The following is an 18,990-nucleotide window of genomic DNA, read 5'->3' as shown; positions in this document are numbered from 1 at the left end:
ACCCAGAAGTAGAGGTGCAGAAAGATGTGGCGCTTTTTAGCATATAACGTCCCAGATAACGCCCAGCTCAGACTTGGGGTGAGGGTGAGGAGCACTGGCCTGCTCTCTCCCCAGCCCATCTTCCCTTTGTCATTGGCTTTAGCTGTTTTTTTTCCCAGGAAGCAGCTACCCTAAGCCACCACACTCAGCTGCCACAGTAATTTTCTGCTTCCATAGTGAAAAGTCCCGTGTCTGGTCTCACCTGGGTCCTTCTTGCTGCACTGGTTTCGTTTTGGGGAAGATGAAGAACAAAGTCCACCGGTGCACTTTGGGGATTTATAAACTGGATCTTTCTCAGCCCCAAATTTACCTCCAACCTCTCTTCCACTTGAATGGTTGCAGAGAGAAGGAGGGTTAAATCAGAATGATAGGAAGAGGGGGGGAATAAGGACACAATTGCTCTCCAACACATTGTGTGCCAACGATATGCATTATGCTCTTAAATTCACACAACCATACGAGGTAAAAATTATTAGCTCCATCTGACAGGTAAAGAAAGTGATGCTGCTGGAGGCTGAGTCACACAATTAGTAAGTGGCAGAGCTGGGATTTCTACCCAGTGGACTCCAGAGCTCTTTTCATCCATCCTGCTGAGGTGAGAGGCAGAGTTAGTCAGGGTATCCTATGCAAACTAAGGCACAAGTGACGGTTCTAGCATTTGAGTTTCCTGCCCTCTCAGCGATCCTCCACCGGCAAAACTAACCTCTTTAACTCTTTGCTGTCTCATACTGGAGCGCAGGAAGCTGAGGTTGCTGCGAGATATCCCAACTCCAGCAGGCGGCGCTGTGAACCAGACACGAGTCCCAGCGTGGGCGGCTAGAGGGGGAACCCGAGGGGAGGAGACACAAGGAGCCGCCAGGGAAACACGCGTGTGGGAGTGGCCACCCTGGAAGGTGGGCGTGACTGTCATTCAAGCCCCGCCCCATCCCTTGGCGCTTCGGCCTTGGGTGGGCGTGTCCCAAATTCTCTGCTGGAGAGACACGCGTGGGCCGCTCCCCACCCGGAGGAGGGCAGCGGAGGGGAGTGAGGGTGTCGCTGGCGGCCCCTCCCCGTTTGGGGCCACGTGGCGGGCTCCGGGCGAGCCCTAGGGAAAGAACCTAGCCCGTGGGGAGGTGGGGGGACCGAGGCGGCGCCGAGACAAGCGGAAAGCTACTGGGTTTGGAACAGAGAGGCGGCGGCAGCGGCGGCGCCGAGAGGGAGGGGAAGAGGCAGGCGGGCGCATGGGGCGCCCCGGCCCCGCCGGCAGCGCGCCCCCTCCGGCCTGGCCGCGCTGAACGCCCCCAGCGCTGCGCCTGGAATCTGCGCCCTGAGGCCATGCCGGTCATGAAGGGGTTGCTGGCCCCGCAGAACACCTTCCTGGACACCATCGCCACCCGCTTCGACGGCACGCGTGAGTGGGGTGGAGGCTGAAGCTGAGGGTTTGAGCTAGAGGTCAAGTCTCCTTTGGCGCTCGCGTGGGTCTCCTGAATATGATAAGAGAGACCCAAGGCGAGGAGAATGGGCTAGGAGGGTCTAGGAACTACCAGAGCCCCAGTAAAGGAGCAGAACTAGCAGCGCCCTGGGAGGGGAGACGCGGAGAGGACCAACAGTGCGGGCAGCCAAGGTTGGGGGTGTGTGACAGGAGGCAGGAAAGGTTCTTTGCGCAGCAAAGCGGAGGAGTCCTTGAGAGCCGCCCACTCTCGGGCAGGGCTCTGCTGGGGGCGTGTATGGGAGTATCCAAGACGCGGAGGTGGGACGAAGTGGCCAGGTGCTTTGGGGTCTGCTCCCCGACGACTGCAGCATCTCCTTTCCCCAGAAAAAAATAAATAAATAAAAGAGAGACAGACATAGAAAAGGTCAGACTTTTGCAGGACCTAGCTTGGATTAAGGTCACGCACCCCCAAATTGTAGCGCGTCCCTGTCTGGGGGAGGTATGGCAGGAAGGCAGGGGGTGGTCTGTGTAACGGAGAGAACTGCCTGCCCTCCCAACCGAGCTTGAGTTCCAGGTTCAGCACCTTGGACAGCCACCATCCTGCTTCCCCTCCTCTTCTCCCACCATTCCCTTTTCCTACTTTGGAACTGAACGATCTCCCCTTGCCCGGTTCGGACACCCAGGCTGAGATCTGGAAGGTGGGGGGAGCGGTACCTGAGGGAGGAAACAGCCGCCGGGGCCCTACCCGCCTCCCCACCCAGCCCCCACACACACCTCCCTTGTTTCCATAGTGCCTATCACCCGGGCAACCGACCTGGGATGGAAGAAGGAGGCTGCTTGCCCAGGGCCCAGCACCTCCCAGACACCTTCAGTATCCCCATCAGCTGCTCCATCCCCAGACATTCACCCCTCCTATCACCCCAGGCCTCCCACCCAGTGGAACTGGAGGGGAGCCAGCTTAGGTTCTGTTGCTGGATTTGCTGGAGCCACAACTTCATTGCTCAAGCCTGTCAAACTTTGAGAATGGGGACAGACCCCCTGAACTTAGCTAAGGGATGCTAAAAAGAGGACTTTTCCTGGAAGGCAGGGAATGAGGATGCTATTCATCACTGTCTTTCTCCCTACACAAAGGAGACTGGACAATAAACTCTGTGAGTTTGGATAACCTCTGCTTTTTGGTTTCCTATCAATAAAATGGGTGTGATAACCCCAGAATCTCTGCCTTATCCAGGAGAGCAGCTATGGATTGTGCTTTGAAAGCTGGGCAAATATGGGGCATAATTTCACCTTCTCAGTGTAACACTTACTATGTGCCAGGATTTGCTCTTCCCAGGTAACCCATGTAACTCACACCAAACCTTTTGAGGAAGATATATAATCCCTCACTTTTCAGATAAGGAAGCTGAGGCACAGGGGAGTTCATTAATTTGTTCAAAGTTACGCAGTCAGCAAGTGGCAGGGATAGGGTGCTGGAGCCCATGCCCTCACTCACCATGCTGTGCTGCCGCCTACGGTCACAGCTCATCAGCTTCAAGGCAGAAGTCATGACCTCTTGGAGTTCCTTTTCCAACCCCCTAGACTACGCTGTCCCAGTTCCAGGCCACCCTTAAGTCCTTGTCCTTTTGCTCTATCTCTTCTTACTCTCATTTCAGGACATCCCAAAGGGGATCCAGGAATCCCATGGAAACCTGGGAAGCTCCTGTCTCTAGGATCTCTGACCTCAGCTTGGGGGAGGTATGGCTCACCTGGAAACTGAGCTCCCCTCCTGGCCTTGGCCTGACCTTAACCCCTTCTTCCCACAGACAGCAACTTCCTGCTGGCTAACGCACAGGGCCCGCGGGGCTTTCCCATTGTCTACTGTTCCGACGGCTTCTGTGAGCTCACAGGCTACGGCCGCACTGAGGTCATGCAGAAAACCTGCAGCTGCCGCTTCCTCTATGGTCCAGAGACCAGTGAGCCAGCCCTGCAGAGGCTGCACAAGGCTCTGGAGGGCCATCAGGAGCACCGTGCTGAAATCTGCTTCTACAGAAAGGATGGTGAGGGGATCTGGCCTGCCCTGCCATCCTGCCCAGACCCCAGACCTTACCCAGAGTCCACTGGGAGAGTGGAAACCTGGTTGCTGGTCCCCACACTGCCACAAGCTGACCATGTGACACTGAGTGTATCCCTGACCCTCTCTGAGCCATGGTTTTCCCATCAGAAAGGTGAAGGATATGGCTGACAAAATCTCTGGGCTTTCCAGCTCTAATCCTTGGCCAAACCCTTTGATCATAAAGAGGGATGAGAGAGAAGGGGATGCCACGGGCTGCTCACCCTCCTCCTCTTACCTCTCCACACCTGCAGGCTCAGCCTTTTGGTGCCTCCTGGATATGATGCCCATCAAGAATGAGATGGGGGAGGTCGTACTTTTCCTCTTCTCCTTCAAGGACATCACTCAGAGCAGAGGCCCAGGACTTGGCCCCCCAGGAGGCCATGGCGATAGTAATCATGGTAACCTCAAGTCTGCAACTCTGGGGAGATGGCGTGAATGGTCAGAAGCCCTTGCCCAAGGGCACCCAAGCCCTCTCCCTACTCAGCATCATGGATGTGCCCCCACTTATTGCCGTACCCTTCTTCCCAACAGAAAACTCCCTTGGCAGGAGGGGAGCCAGCTCAAGACTTCGATCTGCCAGGAGGCAGAGCCGTACTGTCCTACACCGACTGACTGGCCACTTTGGCCGCCGGGGCCAGGGAGGCATGAAAACCAATGTGAGTCCAACCTCTACCCCAACATCTCCCAGACATGTTTCTGAGGCACCCTTGCTACTGTGTCCGTTTCCCTGTCTGTCCAATCTCCCTTGAGTGGCTTGTTCTTTTGTCCACCATTGCTCACGTATGGCTCTCTGCTCTATCCCGTGTTCCCCCACGTCTCCTTTCATCCCCCTCTTCCTTGCTTCCTTGTGATTGACATTACGCTGCTCTGATGATGCCACAAAGGTGGGGCTCTAGCAGGAATTACATCACCCACCTTTGGGTCTTAGGGTTACCTCGTGGGGGGTATGAAACCATGTTAGTGGTCCCAGGGAGAAAGCCCCCATTGGGGTCTGGCATCTGACTCTGTGTACCACTCCTAGGACCCTGATGAAGCCATGGGTCTCCAACCTTCTGAGCAGACTGTTATGGCAACAGGGAATGGAGTATGCCATGTCAGCCTCCCCTCGCCCCTGGGATATACTTATCCTCCACTGCATCCCTAGAACCCAAGAGGATCTTGAGGGAGAAGCTAGTGACCCCTCAAGCTAGGGCATTGTCTGACTGGTCATAATCACCTTCTCAAGAATGGTAAAGGTCAAACCTTAGAAACCTTGTGCGTGCACACACACACACACACACACACACACACACACAAAACGTGTGATTCCAAAGAGCAGTAAGTTGGCAGAGGAAGGAAGTATCAGGTGTCAGCTGCCAACCCCCACCTCCTGCACGTTCTACCTCCTCTTGTGGTTGTGCTTGCAGTGCCCACTCCACCCCTTTCCCCGATCCTTACCTGTCCCTCCCCCAGCTTTGGCTCCTCTTTTCCCCAAGTGTCCCCAACCGCCACCCCTCTCCCCTTAGAACGTGTTTGAGCCAAAGCCATCAGTGCCCGAATACAAGGTGGCCTCCGTGGGGGGGTCCCGCTGCCTCCTCCTCCACTACAGCGTCCCCAAGGCTGTCTGGGACGGCCTCATCCTCCTTGCCACCTTCTACGTTGCGGTCACTGTCCCCTACAACGTCTGCTTCTCGGGTGATGACGACACGCCCATCACGTCCCGACACACCCTTGTCAGTGACATCGCCGTGGAGATGCTCTTCATCCTGGGTTAGACCCTCTGCCCCATGTACCCTGGTGGGTGGGGCAGAGGGACCCACTCACCCAAGCCTCATTTCATCCTGGGCTTGCTGGACCCAGATATTTAGAGCCCACCTATTTCTGGGTCTTTATGTCCTCATGGTCCATGAGCTCTGCCCCTGATCCCTGGAGCCTTCAGCCTTTAGACCCCTCGTCTTTTAAGAACCAGTCTGAAGCCCAATCCATCATCCCCATTCCTGCCTCCAACACTATTCTGAGTCTTACACAAGGTACCTTAGCCAAGGTCCCTTAGTAACAGCTTCTTGCATCCCCAGATATCATCCTGAACTTCCGCACCACCTATGTGTCCCAGTCTGGCCAGGTGGTCTCTGCTCCTCGTTCCATTGGCCTCCACTATCTGGCCACCTGGTTCTTTGTTGACCTTATTGCTGCTCTACCTTTTGACCTGCTTTATGTCTTCAATATCACCGTGGTGAGTGATCCCTGTCCTGCCTTGCAGCCTAGCCTGGCAACTTCAACACAGCATCTCCCATTAAGGGACCCACCTCAGTCCCAGACTCAGTCATCAGCGAATATTTGCCAGGCATCTGTGATGGGCAGAGCCCAGCACTAGAAACCAGGAAGGATCCAAGAGCGTCTGCCTTCTTGGGGAGTTCAGCTCACAGTCTCTGAAGGAAGCTGAGACAAATGAAAAGCTAACTAGGGCTACCAAGGCGGCATTGGTCTGCAGCCAAATGAGTGGCACTTTTCACATTTTTATTTAACAAACAACGGATGAGCATTTAGCTGTCTGCAAAGCACTGTGTAAGGCATGGTCACTGTGGAGGAGAGGGATAAGGATTCAGCCACTCGGCAGCTAGGCTGGTAGAGACAGCAGGAGCAGAAGAGGGGAATGGACTGCAAGACGGGGCCCAGGTAGTGCTGCGCAGGGGCTGGACGCAGAACTAACCGACCTTGGAACTCCAGGCTGGAACACGGGCTCCCACAAAACTGATCTGAAATCTGGCTGTTGCAAGGAAGCCAAAGCATGGCAGTTGGGCAGAGGCTGGCATGGTCTAGGAAGGGTTCCCGAGGGAGGAGGTGAGAGCTGAGCTAGACCCTAGACAGAATAGGCCCCAGCTGACGGGAGACAAGGAGAGGGAACATTTAGGGGGAACGTAGCAAGCCAAGATGAGGAGGTAGAGGCTGCGGGGCGGACTTGGATGCAGAGAGTCCCAGAACTGCCTGGAGGCACCCTCGGTGGTCGGCTCTGCACCCCGCCGGCAGATGCCAGGTCTTCTATGACCCAGGAGAGGGAGTCCCACCCTGTGTCCCCAGACCCCCTTGAGTGGGGAGGTGGAGAGCAGTCTCCCCGTGTGCTCCTCTGCCTGCCACACTCAGCTATAGCGGGAAACCACCTACACACAGCCGGATTTAACTAGCCGCCAACGGGCTGTGGGCCTCTTCTCCTGGCTGTGTACACGTGTGTGCATGCTCCCACACACGTGCATGTGGGTGTGTCTGCCCTGAGGCTCTGGCCGTTCCAAGTGGAGCTCCTCACTTCTCCCCTGGGTGCATCCCACCTGGTTTGTGCCCACCAGGCAGTCCCCCCTTCTCTGGTAGCTTCAGGAGCACTTTACAGTTTTCTAAGTTCTTTCACACATCATCACGTAGGAACCTCACAGTAGCCTTTCAGGGCGGATTCTCATATCTCTCTTTCTCAGAGGTAGATGCAGAGGCTCAGAGAGGCTGAGTGGCTTCTTGAAAGTCACACAGCTAGCAATGGCAGGCAAGAGACTAGAACCAGGTCCCTGCACTCCCGGTCTAGAATTCTTTCCAGCATGCCACCCTGCTTCCCAGGAAACCAGCGTACCTGAGTGGATGGCCTGGCACGGGGAGAGAGGAGGAGCCATGCTGGGGCTAGAGGGAAGCAGAGCAAAGATGGAGGCTAAGTAGGCACTGGCAGAGCCATGGACTTGAAGGAACTAGACCTGAGACATCCTGGTCCAATGAGGAGAGCAGGGCCCCAACGGAGTAGGACCCAGTGGTAGGTGACAAGGGGAAGCCTTGAAGAACTCAAGGTTGGAGTCAGGAGCTCTGAGAGCTAGGGGCAGGCATTAAGCCCTGGAGTGCGTGTTCAGTAGCTAAGTTGTGTCTGCCTCTTTGAGACCTCATGGACTATAGCCTACCAGGTTCCTCTGTCCATGGAATTCTCCAGGCAAGAATACTGGAATGGTTTCCCTTTTCCTTCTCCAGGGGATCTTCCTGACCCAGGGATCAAGCCCGAATCTCTTGCACTGGTGGGCAGATTCTTTACCACTGAGCTCCCTGGGAAGCTCCTAAACTCTGGAGAGGGTCGATCAGAGTCACCTCCTTTCCAACTCCTTTGTCTAAAATCAGAGAAAATGTCATGTGACTCAGGAGCTGTGTAGGGCCAGGGCTAAAGGGGATGCTCCTGGAAGCCCCTGAAGGGACAGTGAGGGGCCTTCATACAAAGTTCCGCATGTGCTGCCCCAGAGCCCCCAGCCCTAGCCTCCAGGCTGCCCCACCCAGAGCAGTGAGAACATAAGCTCCCACCTGCGCATCATGTCCAAGACTAGAAGGGCTTATCAAAACACAACCAAAACAGTCATGGTTAATACCAGCTAACCTTTACAGGACCCTGACTAACTTCAGCAACCCACAGCAAACCCTGCAAGGGCTGGGGCCTCACAGTCTAAGTACCCTGCTCTCCTCTCTCAGCATCCCAGCTGTAGCTGATCCATAAGGGATGAGGTCCCTAAACCTTCCCCTGTCCACAGCTGATTGTACCTAAGACACTGGGGGCTTTGAGCAAGGACCAGAGATCATTATGTCTGTTGTCCTGCCTCTGACTTGCCCTTTTACCAGCCAAGGTGCTAAGAGGCAGTATAGCACAAAATGGACTCTGGTGTCAACTCAGATTTGAATCCCAGTCCGTGATTTCCTTGGTCTGTGCCCTTGAGCAAGTCACCAGCCTCTCTGAACCTTAGTATACTCATCTGCACACTGAGAATGGTGATGAAAATTGGACCGAAGGAGTAAGTCTGTCTGTTTTTATGAGGATTACAGTTATTTAGCCCAGTGCCTGACACACATAGTACTTGCTGTTAGCCATTATTAGGGTTGCGTTGTTGTTGTTGTATTGGTCGCCGCACTGCATGGCTTGTGGAATCTTAGTTCCCTGACCAGGAATTGACCTCTCGCCCCCTGCAGTAGAAGTGCAGAGTCCTAACCACTGGACCGCTAGGGAAGTCCCCATGATTAGTTTTGGTATCATCCTGTCCCCCTTGCATTTCCTGGTCACCTTCTCAGCACAGCAAGGATCCTTTTCCTCAGGCAGCCTCCCCTAGCTCCAGGGCACCTGGGGGAGGGGGGAACATTGGGGGGGGGCGCCTGCTGACAGCCTCCCCTGCTGCACCCACTCCGCAGACATCGCTGGTGCACCTGCTGAAGACGGTGAGGCTGCTGCGGCTGCTGCGGTTGCTGCAGAAGCTGGAGCGGTACTCGCAGTGCAGCGCTGTGGTGCTCACGCTGCTCATGTCGGTCTTTGCACTCCTTGCCCACTGGATGGCCTGCGTCTGGTATGTCATCGGGCGTCGGGAAATGGAAGCCAACGACCCCCTGCTCTGGGACATCGGTGAGCCACTGACCCCCAGGCTTTCACCAACTACCCATTCACCTGCCCTGTCCAGGCAGGCCCCCAGGCCAACACCCCCACCCCTATCAGGACCCCACCCCCACCCCATATTCCTCCATCCCTCCAATAAACATGCAATCGAATAGGCGATCAAGTCCCAGCTCCTTGTGCACAGGAAGCACTTATAAACTCTTAGAGAATGGAAGGGGCCCCTAAACAGTCAGCAGTGTAGGGAGCTGGTAGCCTTGAACTGCAACTGTAACCACTTCAGGGCCGGGAGGCCCAGACACGAGCTGCTCCTCACATTTCCTGTGCAAACCTCCCCTCACCTCTGTAAATACTCCCCTCACCCAAGGTCAAGTGCAGACAGCTCAGGGAAACCCCATTCTCCACTGCTCGCGCAGCTGGGGCTCCTTGCATCCCTCCACCCGCTAGGCTGGTTGCACGAGCTGGGCAAGCGGCTGGAGGTGCCCTATGTCAACGGCTCAGCCGGCGGCCCATCGCGGCGCAGCGCCTACATCGCCGCGCTCTACTTCACGCTGAGCAGCCTCACAAGCGTGGGCTTCGGCAACGTGTGCGCCAACACTGACGCTGAGAAGATCTTCTCCATCTGCACCATGCTCATAGGCGGTGAGGCGGGGCCTACCAAGCCCAGCGTGCAGATGGGGAAACTGAGGCCCAGAGAAGGCAAGGTGTCCACCCACGACCAGACACTGGGAGAACATTCGTTCATAGATGTTTGCTCAGCACCTACTACATGCTGGCCTTGGGGGGAACGGCCAAAAACTGGAGGGTTGCTTGCGAAAGGGATGGGAAGCCCAAGTTCATGACCTAATGGGGTAGGGCATGAGAGAAGCATCAGGTGTGACCCGTCTCAGGACCGCCTGTTATTCCCTGCCCCAAACCCAGAACCTGGCATCAGGTAGGCACTCAGGGGCCCTCTGGCTCTCCTGCCCCTCCCCAGGAGCTCAGAGACTGGTCCAGGGCAGGGGGCTCACCGTGGTGGGCGGGCGTGGGGGGCGGAGCCCGGAGGGGTGGCCACCCCTGACTGCCCGCTGCGTGCCACAGCGCTAATGCACGCCGTGGTGTTCGGGAACGTGACGGCCATCATCCAGCGCATGTACTCGCGCCGCTCACTCTACCACAGCCGCATGAAGGACCTCAAGGACTTCATCCGTGTGCACCGCCTACCGCGGCCGCTCAAGCAACGCATGCTCGAGTACTTCCAGACCACGTGGGCGGTCAACAGCGGCATTGACGCCAACGAGGTAGTGCGTGGCTGGGGGGCGCCCTGTACCTGCAGCGCAGAGGTGCAGGAGCGGGGAATGGGGTCGAGGCCACTCAGGGTTTGGGATGGAAGCAAATGGGTTACAGGGAAAGGCAATGATGTTCACAAGGACACACACCTACCAGAGTCCACATCCCTTTTCCTTTACACGTGGCTAATGCCATGGTCGAGCATCTGCTTGCAGCCAGCCTCTGTGCTGGACACAGGAGTCCTGGGGAGGATTACCCCCAGCCCTTACCCTCGGGGAGACAGCAGCCTGGTGAGGCAGACAGCTTGGTAAACAAAGAGTTAGGCAGTGAATGGGACTCTACTGGAGAGAGTGGGTGCAGCAGCGCCATCACTGTGTCTGAAACTCAAAGTGTCAGGGGAGGTGGCACAGAAAAGTGAACATCGTGAAGGACAAGAAGGAAACTGGCCTGCTACCAGAAGGCCATTCCAGGCAGAAAGAGCAGTAGGAACACAGGTCTGGAACTACTGACGCCAAAGAGCAGGACAAGTTCAGGGAACTGAAAGTAGTTCAGCGAGCTTTCAGGAAAGGGTGTGTGAGCGCTGCGGAGGAGGGAGCAGCAGAGGGTGGAGAAAGGGGCTTGGGAGGGGGGCAGGCCCAACTCAGGGATGGCCTTGGATTTAGATTCTGTCCTACCACATTTTTAGGCTCAGGAGTCACCCGCAGATCCAGAAAGTCTTTTTAAAAAATTATTTATTTTGGCTGCACCAGGAAAGTCCCCCAGGAGGTATTTCTGAGAGCAGGAGCCTTGGGACTTGGTGATCAGCTGGTTGCAGGAAAGAAGCTCAAAGGGATTCATGGATTTCTGGCTTCAGCCAAAGGGTGGGATGGAAGCATTACCCAGGGAAGATTGGATTTAGGGGTGAAACTGAGAGGGTCAGGGTTGGGCCGTGATGAGGGTTTCATGCCTGCTGGGGATCCAGGTGGAGGCTGCCCCAGGGATAGTTGAACACACAGGTCTGGACCTGGAGGTAGGGCTCCAGACTCACAGGGAGCGGGGAAAGTTGTGGAGCTGGTCGCTATGATGCAGGGAGAGTGTACAAACTAAGAGGAGAGCTGAGCAAGTAGGTTGGCTGAGGAAGAGGAGCCTGAAGGAAGCAAGTGGAACAAAAGGGAGAGGTCAGCAAGCCTGAGTGGCCAAGGGGCTCCAAGAGATGAGGGTAGAACCATGAACATTAAGTTCAGCCCCCAAGAGGTCACTGCTAACATCCAAGGTCTAGTGTAACCCTGCATTTTACAGATGGGGACACTGAGGCCTAGAGAGAGGAAAGGGTTTGTCCAGAGCCCACAGGGATTTATGCAGAGCTGACTTCTAGTCTCCTGGCTTGAAGGCTGACCCACCAGGGATGGTCCGTGCATACGCGGGGTTGAGTAACTAGGATGTGTATGTGTGAGACCAGTGTGTGTAGCCATGGGCAGTGGACAGACAGAAGATCTAGTCTCTGCCGCATGACTTGGGTTGGGAGGTCAAACTGAGATGAGACACACAGAGGTCTCCCTGAAGGTCAGAAATGTGTAATTTGATCTCTGTCCTTGAAGACAGCTCAACACATCTGTAGAGCTCAAATAGCTGCTGCCGGGGGAAATGGCCAGAATGACCTTTGCCCCTTATGCAGTTACTGCGTGACTTCCCAGACGAGCTGAGAGCTGATATTGCTATGCACCTGAATCGGGAGATCCTGCAGCTGCCGCTGTTTGGAGCAGCGAGCAGAGGCTGCCTGCGGGCCCTCTCCCTGCACATCAAGGCCTCATTCTGCGCCCCTGGCGAATACCTGCTGCGCCGCGGGGACGCCCTGCAGGCTCACTACTACGTCTGCTCCGGCTCGCTGGAGGTGCTCCGTGACAACATGGTGCTGGCCATCCTGGGTGAGGATCCCACCTCCACCTTCTCCGTACCCCGGATCCTTCTCCCAGAGGCCTTGGGAGGGGCCAGGAATCTAGGGACTGGATAGCTGGCGTTCTGGCAAAGGAGTACTCTCTCTCAGTCCCAGCATCTACCACCATCCCTTTTTGACCATTCCTCTCAGACCCTTGCCTCATCCCATTGGCCATCCCTGAACCCATCAACCCTTCCCCAGTGACTATTCCCCCAAATCAACTCTCCCACCATACTGTCTCCCAACTCCCCTGACCCATCTCCATCAACTTTCAACTCCACTGACCCACTACCCTTTAACTGACCTCTCTGGCCATTCTGTATTAACCATCCAATTCCATGGATCATTCCTCCACCCTTACTGACATCCCCAACTGACTGTCTCCCAACTTCCCCAGCCATTCTCCACCGACCTGCCAACCCCATTGATTATTTCCTCCAATTCCATTGCCTGACCCACCTTCAACCGTCCTTCAAACACACTGACCATCTCTCACGAATCCACTAATACCCTCTGGGTCCCTCTGCCCTAGCTGACTGTCCCCATCCCTCACCCACAGGAAAAGGAGACCTGATTGGGGCAGATATCCCCGAGCCTGGGTCAGGCACAGCTCCAAGCTGCGTGCTGAAGACTAGTGCTGACGTGAAGGCACTCACCTACTGTGGCCTGCAGCAACTGAGCAGCCAAGGGCTGGCCGAGGTCCTGAGGCTCTATCCTGAGTATGGAGCTGCCTTCCGGGCTGGCCTGCCCCGGGACCTCACCTTCAACCTGCGCCACGGCTCTGAGACCAATGTATGTAGACCCCTATGGCCTCCACCTCCTCCAAGGTCACCTCCTTCAAAGTAGACCCTCCCCCAGCCCCAGAGAGAGCCTCATGAATTCCTTCCACCCTGAAAACATCATCTCTCAACCCTGGGCACCCCTTCCATTGCCCCGCCATACTTAACATCTTCAACCCACTGACCCTACTCCATGGACCATCATCCAACCCCATGGACCATCTCTCACCAACTCTACTTCCAACTCAACTGACACAGCTCCTGTTGGTCCCCCTTCTGCTCAATCCAGACTCCTCAAAAGTCAAGTCGCTCAGTCGTGTCCGACTCTTTGTGACCCCGTGGACTGTAGCCTGCCAGGCTCCTCTGTCCATGGGATTCTCCAGGCAAGAATACTGGAGTGGGTTGCCATTTCCTTCTCCAGGGGATCTTCCCAACCCAGGGATCGAATCTGGGTCTCCTGCATTGCAGGCAGATGCTTTATCCTCTGAGCCACCAGGGAAGCCCCAGACTCCTCAAAGGACCCCCACTTTGAAAACAATCCCCTCCATGTGCTTCTTCTCCATCAATTCTGTCCCACTTTGGACTGGGTCTCCTCGCCTGGGGCTTCCTCTGCTCCACTCAGCAAATGTTTCCTGGGCCCATTTTTGGTTTAGGCTCTGGGCCAAATCTTTAGTTTACACCCTAGACCTTGGACTTTTACTGCTTTCCAGACTTCTGTTGCCACTCAGGAGTTGTCTGAGTTGGAGTTGGGGGTATCTCTGACTCAATTCCACAAAAAGGCCTCACATTCTCCAACCCCACTACTCTGATGGGCAGGACTAGGAGGTGCTACCCTGGGGGAGTGGGGAGGTGTGAGTCAGCCAGAACCCTCCTGTGTCCCTGCAGGGCCTCTGCCGCTTTTCCCGATCCCCTCGCCTCTCCCAGGTAATGCATCCTTCCTGGGTAGGGTTGAAATCGCATGCAGAGGCGGGGGCGCAGGGGTGGACGCATCTTTCCTTGACTGCCCGGCTGCAGGGTGAAAGGAGAGGTGATGGGGGGCAGCAATGCCAGTGGAGGCTGTTGCTCACTGTAGGGGCCCGTTGTCGATTGCCCTGTGACATCAGCTGCGTCCTCTGCCCACAGCCCCGTTCGGATAGCCTGGGCTCCTCCTCAGACAAGACCCAGCCATCCATCACAGAGGCCGAGGCTGGGGCCGAGCCTGGCGGTGGTCCCAGGCCCCGGCGGCCCATCCTGCTGCCCAACCTCAGTCCAGCGCGGCCCCGGGGCTCCCTGGTCAGCCTCTTGGGGGAGGAGCTGCCCCCTTTCTCAGCCCTTGTCTCCTCTCCTTCCCTGTCCCCAGCCCCTTCCCCTGCCCTGGCTGGCCGGGGCCACAGCCCCTCCCCTCATGGCCCCCCCAGGGGCTCTGCTGCCTGGAAGCCCCCCCAGCTTCTCATTCCCCCACTGGGAACCTTTGGACCTCCGGACCTCAGTCCCCGGTGAGATGCCAGCCTCCTCTGCCTTCCCTATACCCCTGCTGGCTTCCAGAACCTTCTCTGGGCTCTGTCCCTAGCATTCTGACCAGTGCTCCACCCCGCCCTTCCTGATCCACCACAGCTTGCAACCCCACCCCTGTGTGACGGCTGCTCCTTCCCAGCTCCCTGGTGCTGCAGCCCCTTTCACCCTCTGCCTGCTCTGCCCTGCTCTGGCCCTTACTCTCTGCCCGTGGGACTGATGACCACTGCCTCCATCCCAGGATAGTGGATGGCATTGAGGACTCTGGCAGCACGGCAGAGGCCACTACGTTCCGGTTCAGCAGGAGGCCTGAGCACCCTAGATCTCGCTCGCAGGCCCCTCCTACAGGTAAGGGCCAACAGTGGACTTCAACTCACAGTCACCCACCCACCATCCATCCATCTGTCCACCCATCCCACACATAGTAAGGGTCTACCAGCTGCCGGGTGCTCTGCTAGGAGCATACAGATGAACCAGACCTGGCCCACACTTATCAAGTGCCCGGTCTAGTGGGGCAATACCTGTGTTCTCAGACGAATGGTTCCAGATCAGAGTACTAAGAGCCACGACCGAGACAAGAGCGAGAGGAGGGAGCCTCTAACTCTCCTTCTTAGAGGAGGGGACACTTGAGATGGGCCTTAAAGGGTGGGTAGGAGTTTGAGTTGCGGAACAAGGCAGTTGGAAAGGCACATAGGCATGAAGAGTGGTTGTGTTCAGATTCCAAGGAGAAACTTCATGCCTAGAGCTGGGGGAGGGTGGGAGGTGGGTGAGGCAGGGGAGCTGTTGGAGAAGTGATACAGCCTCAAAACCAGCCTGTGGAGCTTGGGTTTCCCATCATCCTGACCCCAGAGCTTCCTCTACCCTTGCTCTTGGCGTGCCCAGTGACAGGAAGGGCCCAGCCCAGGCTGCAGACTCAAGCTCCCTGCATTAACCCAGATCCCTTCTCCCCACTCTGTCTGCAGGGCCCATGCCTAGCCAGGAAGCTGCCCCTGAGGCTGAGGAGGTGAAGGAAAAGGTCTGCAGACTGAACCAGGAGGTTAGTTGGGGTCCGTTCCTCTCCTCCAACCTTGGGATCAGAGATGTGCCTCATAGAACAGCATTGCAAAGGGTTTGGAGCCAAGGTCCTGATTTCAGATATTCATGTTAGCTGTGTGACCTTGGGCAAGCCCCACAAACACTCTGGACGTCAATCTCCTCATCTGAAAATGGGGAGATAGTTCTTCCCATCTCGTATGCATTAGATGAGGGCGCATACGTGCCCAGTTGATCCTTAGCGGGTTGTAAATACTCAGGGAGGGCTGCATCCCTGCCTTCCAGCTGACTCGGGAGGTCTGGCCGGAAAAAGAGGGCCTCTCCACTGACAAGGGATTTGCTCCTGCAGGGGCCATTCCCCCTACCCCCACCAAGTCATGTGCTCCAGTCCTTCCCTCCCCGTCTCCTTCCCCTCCCCGCCACCATCTGTCTGGGCAGCGACTGTGGGGCATAACCTGGGGGGCCTGGACCCTCCCATCTGAATCCTGTTGGGAAAGAGCCCAGGTCCTGTTTGCTGAGATCGTGTCTCCACCTCCCCTTCAGGGATCTCAAAGCCACATCCACAGCGCAGCCAGGCCCAGCCCTTGGGAATGGGCCTTCCCTGGGTTCTGATAAACATCAGGCATCCCCAGGGGTGCACCTGGGTGGGGCGGGGCCTGGGGCAGGGGGCAGAACCAGCCCTGGTTCTGCAGGATTCAAGGTCAGTCCTGCTTCAGCTGGCAGTTCTAGACCAGTGGTCCCCCAGCTTCAGCATCATTATCCAGAGAACCTGTTAAAATGCGGACTTCTGGGCCTCACCCAGTTTGGAATGTCTGGGGTGGGGCCCAGAAATCGGCATTTTGACAAGTTTTTCAGTTGATTCTGTAGTTCCTGAAATTTGAAAAATGCTGAATAGACATTTGAGCGCCTGTGATGTATCACCTGAGAGTAAGCCTACGTCTGTCACTTCACAGCTGTGCAGCCTCTTTGAGCACATTCTTCTACATCTTATAAAAGTGTGTGCGTGGCAGGGGTGAGGGGGTGGGAATAGCAATAGCTGTCGTCCCAAATCCTTTTTTGGAAAGAGGCTGGGGTATTTACATCTAGACAAAAATAACTCCTGTCCTGTCGTCTTCTTCAGAGGGCGGCCATGAGCAGAGAGTGGATATGAAAGCCCTTTGTAAACTGGGGAGGGGAGTGCACCCAGGAGGGATGATGACTGTTGTGGCACCTGGGAGACAATTTGATGTGTTTTCAACAGATTTCCCGTCTCAACCGAGAAGTGTCTCAGCTTAGCCAGGAACTTCGACACATGATGGGCCTGCTGCAGGCCAGACTGGGTCCCCCGGGCCACCCAACAGTCTCGGCTTGGCTCCCACACCCTCCTTGCCCACCTCAGAGGCCTCCGTGCAGTTCTCCTTATATGTCCGGACCACCACCTGGCCTCCACGATACTACTCGGGCTGAGGTCCACTGCCCGGCCAGTGTGGGGACAGCAGAGATGGGGGCTGCCCCCCGCAACCTGCAGCCCTCTGTACGGTCCCCCTACCTCTCTGAGCCTGACCCTCTGGGACCCTTCCCAGTGCCAGAGGCCCTGCCTCCGAACTCAAGCCTCATGAGGCACAACTTCCGGTCCAGGTCAGACACGATCCACTGACACTGGCCACGGGCCCAGGCCTGTCTGGGGTGGGTGCTGCTGCCTGCCATCCAGGGAGGGGCTGGGCCCCTTGGCCTCCTGCCTTGGGTCAGCAGCCACCAGCGGGTCTGGTTGGCTCTGGATTCTCTGACCTTTTTTAACCAATTCTGGTCACTTGTGACTCTTCCCTTTTCCCAAACCTTCCTCTATTCTCCTCTGTGAGGGGAGCCACCTGAGGCCGTGGAACCCAACAGGCATGAGATGGACCACAGTGCCCATTAAGCTGGGCAGATGAGATGTCTGGCTTTCTCCCCAGGACCTGGAGGCAGGTAGAGGTGGGGGTGGGGTAGGGAAAGGGCCCCAGATCCAGCCTAGGAAATGAAGACTGAGGAAAGACAAGGCAGGATCTTGGTGTCTACAGCAAGGGATTCTGGTGGGGAGATAGCTAGTGATACTGTGAGGTCTTTTGTCCCAGCCCCCAGGTCTCTGCTGGAGATGGGAGTCCTAACCACTGGGAAGTCCCCTGACTGGCATTTGAGTAACCCAAGACTTCTTAGGGCTCCCAGCATCAGTCCAAGGTGGAGGGGCTCACTTTACTCCACAGCCCACATAGGAAATGAACCAATGACCCTAGATATATATTCTTTGACTTGCACAGCATTTTTTTTTTCCAAAATATGAATGTGTTGCCATATTCAAGATCAGGAAAGTTCACATAAAAATCCAGATATTCTGGGAACTTCCCTGGCAGTCCAGTGGTTAAGACTCCATACTCCCAATGCAGGGGGCCCTGGTCCGTTCAATCCCTGGCCAGGGAACTGGACCCCACATGCTGCAACTAAGACCCAGCACAGCCAGAAAAAAAAAAAAATCCAGACATTCCAGCTTCTCTAAACAAATTACAGAGATCTGGCAATTCTGGACCAACATTGCACCTGGCAATAATTAGTGGGGGGGGGAGGGGGTGCTGTCCTCTTTGGATGAGGCCTGCATCCTCCACGTCTTTGCAGTCCCCAGGTTCCTTGATCATTTCCTGACACCTAGCTAGCTTCCCTCCTTTGAATTTTTATCTGATCTCTGTTGGTATCTGAGTTTGTAATCCCTGCCTTATAGTGTGCTTCCAGGTTCCTTTGCCCCAGTGGGTGCTTTTCAGGTCAAGTAATATCTATTTCTACCCCTGGGGCTGGGGCCTGTCCACATCTCTGTTTCTGTCTCTCTGCAGGCCAACACTGAAAGTGGTCTCTTCTGCTGCCAGCAACCTGAAACAGTCCCAGCAGCACTCCTTCCCCTTCCCCACCCCTAGACCTCAGCCATGCCTGTTCTCCCCCTTCCAACATGGTCTCACTCAGGGCCTTCTCGAATATGCACCCTGGTTTTCAGCTCTCCTTTACCACCCACCACCCTGGGCTCACTTTTGGATAGGAAATAAACTCTTTTATTTTTGTAGTTACTGGCTCTGGCTGTTTCTGGGGGCTGGTGTGATAGCCCCAGAGCTTTGGAGAAGCATATGTGATAGTCACTCCCACACAGTACCCCAGGGCCCTGTTACTGTCTCTAGGAGGGCAAAGGTGCCAACCAATCCACTTGGCACCACATTCACGCCACCAGGAGCCCCTGGGATGAGGCAGAAACCTTAATGAGTCACTATGGGCCCGTTATACCCACCCTCCCCCTAACCTGGTCAGAGCCACAGATTCAGACACAGTGTGTGGGAGGGACAGAGCCCTGACTCAGGTCCACCTCCAGCCCTGGAAAGGTGGCCCACGGTACTCGCCACCAATCCTGCAGTAACTGACCCTGTCCTTCTTGCAGGCAAGGTACAGCAGGGTCTGGAGGAAACCACTTGTCACCAATCAAGAACCTGCTAGGAATCTCACTCTGCCCCATCCCCTCTGCTCTCCTAAGCTTGCTCCTCCTTCTGAGTTTTCGCTACTTTGATGATCACTGCAGGGGTGGATGTTATGGATGCTGTTAGAAAGAGG

At 56.0% G+C, this 18,990-nt stretch overlaps 1 protein-coding gene across 1 annotated transcript; it reads left to right on the top strand.

Moving 5' to 3' along the window:
* Positions 1-1,353: 1,353 nt before the first annotated feature.
* On the top strand, positions 1,354-18,427 carry KCNH4 (potassium voltage-gated channel subfamily H member 4). Its single transcript, XM_069542531.1, has 16 exons — positions 1,354-1,429; positions 3,253-3,486; positions 3,794-3,940; positions 4,074-4,198; positions 5,048-5,291; positions 5,597-5,754; positions 8,712-8,919; positions 9,355-9,549; positions 9,988-10,187; positions 11,831-12,080; positions 12,651-12,883; positions 13,756-13,794; positions 13,993-14,345; positions 14,603-14,709; positions 15,324-15,397; positions 16,634-18,427. Exons 1-16 carry the CDS (start codon positions 1,354-1,356, stop codon positions 17,027-17,029), a joined length of 3,039 nt encoding a protein of 1,012 aa, XP_069398632.1. The 3' UTR covers positions 17,030-18,427.
* Positions 18,428-18,990: the final 563 nt, after the last annotated feature.

This window comes from Ovis canadensis, chromosome 11 (genome assembly GCF_042477335.2).
Source record: "Ovis canadensis isolate MfBH-ARS-UI-01 breed Bighorn chromosome 11, ARS-UI_OviCan_v2, whole genome shotgun sequence".
Taxonomy (NCBI): Eukaryota; Metazoa; Chordata; class Mammalia; order Artiodactyla; family Bovidae; genus Ovis; species Ovis canadensis.
The sequence above is the reverse complement of the archived record's forward strand: the minus strand, read 5'-3'. Positions and strand labels throughout refer to the sequence as shown.

Coding starts and splice junctions, on each gene's coding strand:
- KCNH4 (XM_069542531.1), top strand. CDS start 1,354: ATGCCGGTCATGAAGGGGTTGCTGGCCCCGCAGAACACCTTCCTGGAC. Junction 10,188..11,830: donor GCGGCATTGACGCCAACGAG/GTAGTGCGTGGC, acceptor CCCCTTATGCAG/TTACTGCGTGACTTCCCAGA. Junction 13,795..13,992: donor GATCCCCTCGCCTCTCCCAG/GTAATGCATCCT, acceptor CTCTGCCCACAG/CCCCGTTCGGATAGCCTGGG.